This window comes from Nothoprocta perdicaria, unplaced genomic scaffold, assembly GCF_003342845.1.
Source record: "Nothoprocta perdicaria isolate Ctin4 unplaced genomic scaffold, notPer1 scaffold_314, whole genome shotgun sequence".
Lineage (NCBI taxonomy): Eukaryota > Metazoa > Chordata > Aves > Tinamiformes > Tinamidae > Nothoprocta > Nothoprocta perdicaria.
In genome coordinates, this window is record NW_020455549.1 from 401,732 (window position 1) to 405,080 (window position 3,349).

The 3,349-nt window shown below is 72.5% G+C and overlaps 1 protein-coding gene across 1 annotated transcript in view; it reads left to right on the plus strand.

Moving 5' to 3' along the window:
- The window catches only part of CACNB3 (calcium voltage-gated channel auxiliary subunit beta 3), a 6,764-nt gene that overhangs the window by 2,943 nt on the left and 472 nt on the right, over positions 1–3,349 (plus strand). The window contains exons 2-13 of the mRNA XM_026042816.1: positions 591–713; positions 785–907; positions 993–1,108; positions 1,177–1,241; positions 1,325–1,344; positions 1,469–1,549; positions 1,684–1,742; positions 1,817–1,926; positions 2,023–2,174; positions 2,246–2,341; positions 2,425–2,574; positions 3,138–3,330. Coding sequence (XP_025898601.1) covers positions 591–713; positions 785–907; positions 993–1,108; positions 1,177–1,241; positions 1,325–1,344; positions 1,469–1,549; positions 1,684–1,742; positions 1,817–1,926; positions 2,023–2,174; positions 2,246–2,341; positions 2,425–2,574; positions 3,138–3,330 — 1,288 coding nt within the window. The remainder of the gene's footprint in view (positions 1–590; positions 714–784; positions 908–992; positions 1,109–1,176; positions 1,242–1,324; positions 1,345–1,468; positions 1,550–1,683; positions 1,743–1,816; positions 1,927–2,022; positions 2,175–2,245; positions 2,342–2,424; positions 2,575–3,137; positions 3,331–3,349) is intronic.

Here is a 3,349-nt window from a genome sequence, read left to right on the forward strand (position 1 = left end):
GCGGGGGGGGGGCGGTGAGGAAGGGGGGCTCCTTTCACCGGAGCCCCTGGCCAGGGCGGGGGGTCCTGCCCGTGTCCTGGGGGACCCGGGGGGTCCCGGGGGGGCGGTGCCCGCCGTGCCCATGGCAGCTGCTCCGAGCTCACAGCCTGCCGGGCCCGGAGCAGCGCGGGGGGGGATGCGGGGGGGCGCAGACACATCCAGGCACCTATAAATATTTCACTGCAGCTCCTGCGCTCGCTCTGGGCGCAGCAGGCGCCGGATCCGGCCCCCCCGGGGGGAGCCTGGGGGGCTGCCGCGAGGCCCCGGCCCCCCCTCAGTCCCTCCCAGGGAGCTGGGATGGGGGAGGAGCTTTAATCCCGCTCCCTAAGGCCAGAGGGGGGGGGGGGGCTGCCTTGGGGGGGTTCCCTTGCAGTGGGGGCCCCGGCGCCCCCCATTAGGCCAGTGTCCCAGTGAGGGGGGGTCCGGCTGGCAGCGATGCCCACAGCGGCCTGGGTCCATCCAGGGGGGCTGTGTGGCTGTCACTGCTGCACGAGGGGTGTCCTGGGGGCCCCCCCCCGGTCACTGAACACCCCATCCCCCGCACTTGCCAGGGCTCCGCGGATTCCTACACCAGCCGCCCGTCCTTGGACTCCGACGTGTCCCTGGAGGAGGATCGCGAGGGCGCCCGGCGCCAGGCGGAGAGCCAGGCCCAGCAGCAGCTCGAGAGGGCCAAGGTACCGTGGCGGGGGGGTGCCGGGGTGGGCCGGGGGGGTCCGGGCCGGAGCACTGAGCGCGGTGCCCCCAGCACAAGCCGGTTGCCTTTGCCGTGCGCACCAATGTCAGCTACTGCGGGGCGCTGGACGAGGAGTGCCCGGTGCAGGGAGCCGCCATCAACTTCGAAGCCAAAGATTTCCTGCACATCAAGGAGGTTCGAGCGGCCGGTGGGGGGGTACGGAATGGGCGGGGGGGGTATCGGGGTCCCTGCCTCACCCCCCTGCCCGCCTCTTGCCCAGAAATACAGCAATGACTGGTGGATCGGGCGCCTAGTGAAGGAGGGGGGGGACATCGCCTTCATCCCCAGCCCGCAGCGCCTGGAGGCCATGAGGCTCAAGCAGGAGCAGAAAGCCAGGTGGGCAGCAGGGGGGTGGGCGCCCTGGCCCCCCCCGCGCCGCTCACCCCCCCTTTGTCCCCCCCCAGGAGAGCTGGCAACGCCTCGGGCCTCGGTGACAGCGGGAGCCGGCGGTCGCCTCCCCCTTCCCTAGGTGAGGGCAGCCTGGGCGGGGGGCTCAGCTCTGTCCCCCCCCCCAGGCCCCCTTGACTCGGTCTCTTGTCTCCTGTCCCCCAGCCAAGCAGAAGCAGAAGCAGGTGAGAGCCTGGGGGGGTCCCACACACCCCCAAAATGTGAGGGGTGTGGGGGGGGTCCTGGTTCCCTTGAGATGGGACCCCCCCCCTTGTTCCACGGCGGGGGGTGACGCAGCCCCCCCCACAGACGCAGCACATCCCGCCCTACGACGTGGTCCCCTCCATGCGGCCCGTGGTGCTGGTGGGACCCTCGCTGAAGGGATACGAGGTACCGGGGGTGGCGGGGGGGGGTTTGCTCTGCCCCCCGCCCCGCACGGTGCCCGGGCAGATGGCCGGACCGCGGGTCGCCTGGCGCCGGCGGCTCCACCTGCGCGTGCCGACGCCGTCCCCGCGCCGCGGCAGGTCACCGACATGATGCAGAAGGCTCTTTTCGACTTCCTCAAGCACCGCTTCGATGGCAGGTGAGCAGCCGCCCCCCGCCGCAGCCCCCCGCCCCGGTGCCCGCAGCCCCGTCACCCGCTCTCGGTGTCCCCAGGATCTCCATCACCCACATCACGGCCGACCTGTCGCTGGCCAAGCGCTCCATCCTCAACAACCTGGGCAAGCAGGCGATCCTGGAGCGCTCGGCCGCCCGCTCCAGCATCGGTGAGCGCGGGCGGGGGGCGCCGGGACCCCCCCCCAGGGCGGGGAGGGCTCACGCAGCCCCCCCCCCGTGCGTGTCCCCCGTGTCCCCGGTGGCAGCCGAGGTGCAGAGCGAGATCGAGCGCATCTTCGAGCTGGCCAAGTCCCTGCAGCTCGTGGTGCTGGACGCCGACACCATCAACCACCCAGCGCAGCTGGCCAAGACCTCGCTGGCGCCCATCATCGTCTACGTGAAGGTGTCCTCCCCTAAGGTGAGCGGGGACAGCGGGGGGGGTCCCCGTGGGGCCCCCCGCGCCGCCCCGAGCCCCCACGTCGCCCCCAGGTGCTGCAGCGGCTCATCAAGTCCCGCGGCAAGTCGCAGGTGAAGCACCTCAACGTGCAGATGATGGCAGCCGACAAGCTGGTGCAGTGTCCCCCGGTGAGCCCCGCGGCCCCCGGCCCCGCTGTGCCCCCCACCCTGCGCCCAACGCCCCCCCATCCGCTTCCCCCGCCCCATCCCAGGAGCTCTTCGACGTGATCCTGGACGAGAACCAGCTGGAGGACGCGTGCGAGCACCTGGCCGAGTACCTGGAGGTCTATTGGCGGGCGACCCACCACCCGCCCCACGCGCCCCACGCCGTCCCCTCGCCCACAAACATCCCCGGCCTCCAGGTAGCGACCCCGCGAGCGGCGCCGGGATGGGTGACACTGTGGATGTCCCCATGGTGGGTGTCCCCTGGGGACCAGGGGAAGGGGCTGGGGTGGGCGACACCGCGGCTGTCCCAATGGCGGGTGCCCCCTGGGGACAAGGGGATGGGGATGGGGTGGGTGACACTGTGAGTGTCCCCATGGCGAGTGTCCCGTGTGGGCCAGGGGAAGAAGCTGGGGCAGGTGACACTGCGGCTGTCCCCGTGGTGATTGTCCCCACAGTGGGTGTCCACTGTGGGCCAGAAGAAGGGCTTGGGGAGGTGACACTGTGGGTGTGGGTCCCCATGATGAGTGTCCCCTGTGGGGCAGGGGAAGGGGGTGGGGCAGGTGACACTACGAGTGGGTGTCCCCATGGTGGGTGTCCCTTTTGGGCCAGGGGAAGGGCCGGGGACAGGTCCCACTGCAGCTGTCCCCACAGTGGGTGTCCCCACGGTGACTGTCCCCACACTGGGTGTCCCCCGCCGGCCAGCCGGGCCCGGGGCAGGTCCCGCCGCGGTGTCCCCACGGCCGCTGTCCCCTGTCCCCAGGGCCAGCTGGCGGAGCGTGGCGGCGAGCGCTCGCCGCTGGAGCACGACAGCCTCATGCCGTCGGACGAGGCGGGCGAGACGTCCCCGCAGGCGTGGGCGGCCGCGGGGCACCGCGCCGGCGACGACGACGACGAGGGCAACGGCTACGCGGAGCCCTTCGAGGGGCTCTACCAGCCGCCGCGGCAGCACCCGGGCAGCCCGCGCGGCGCCGC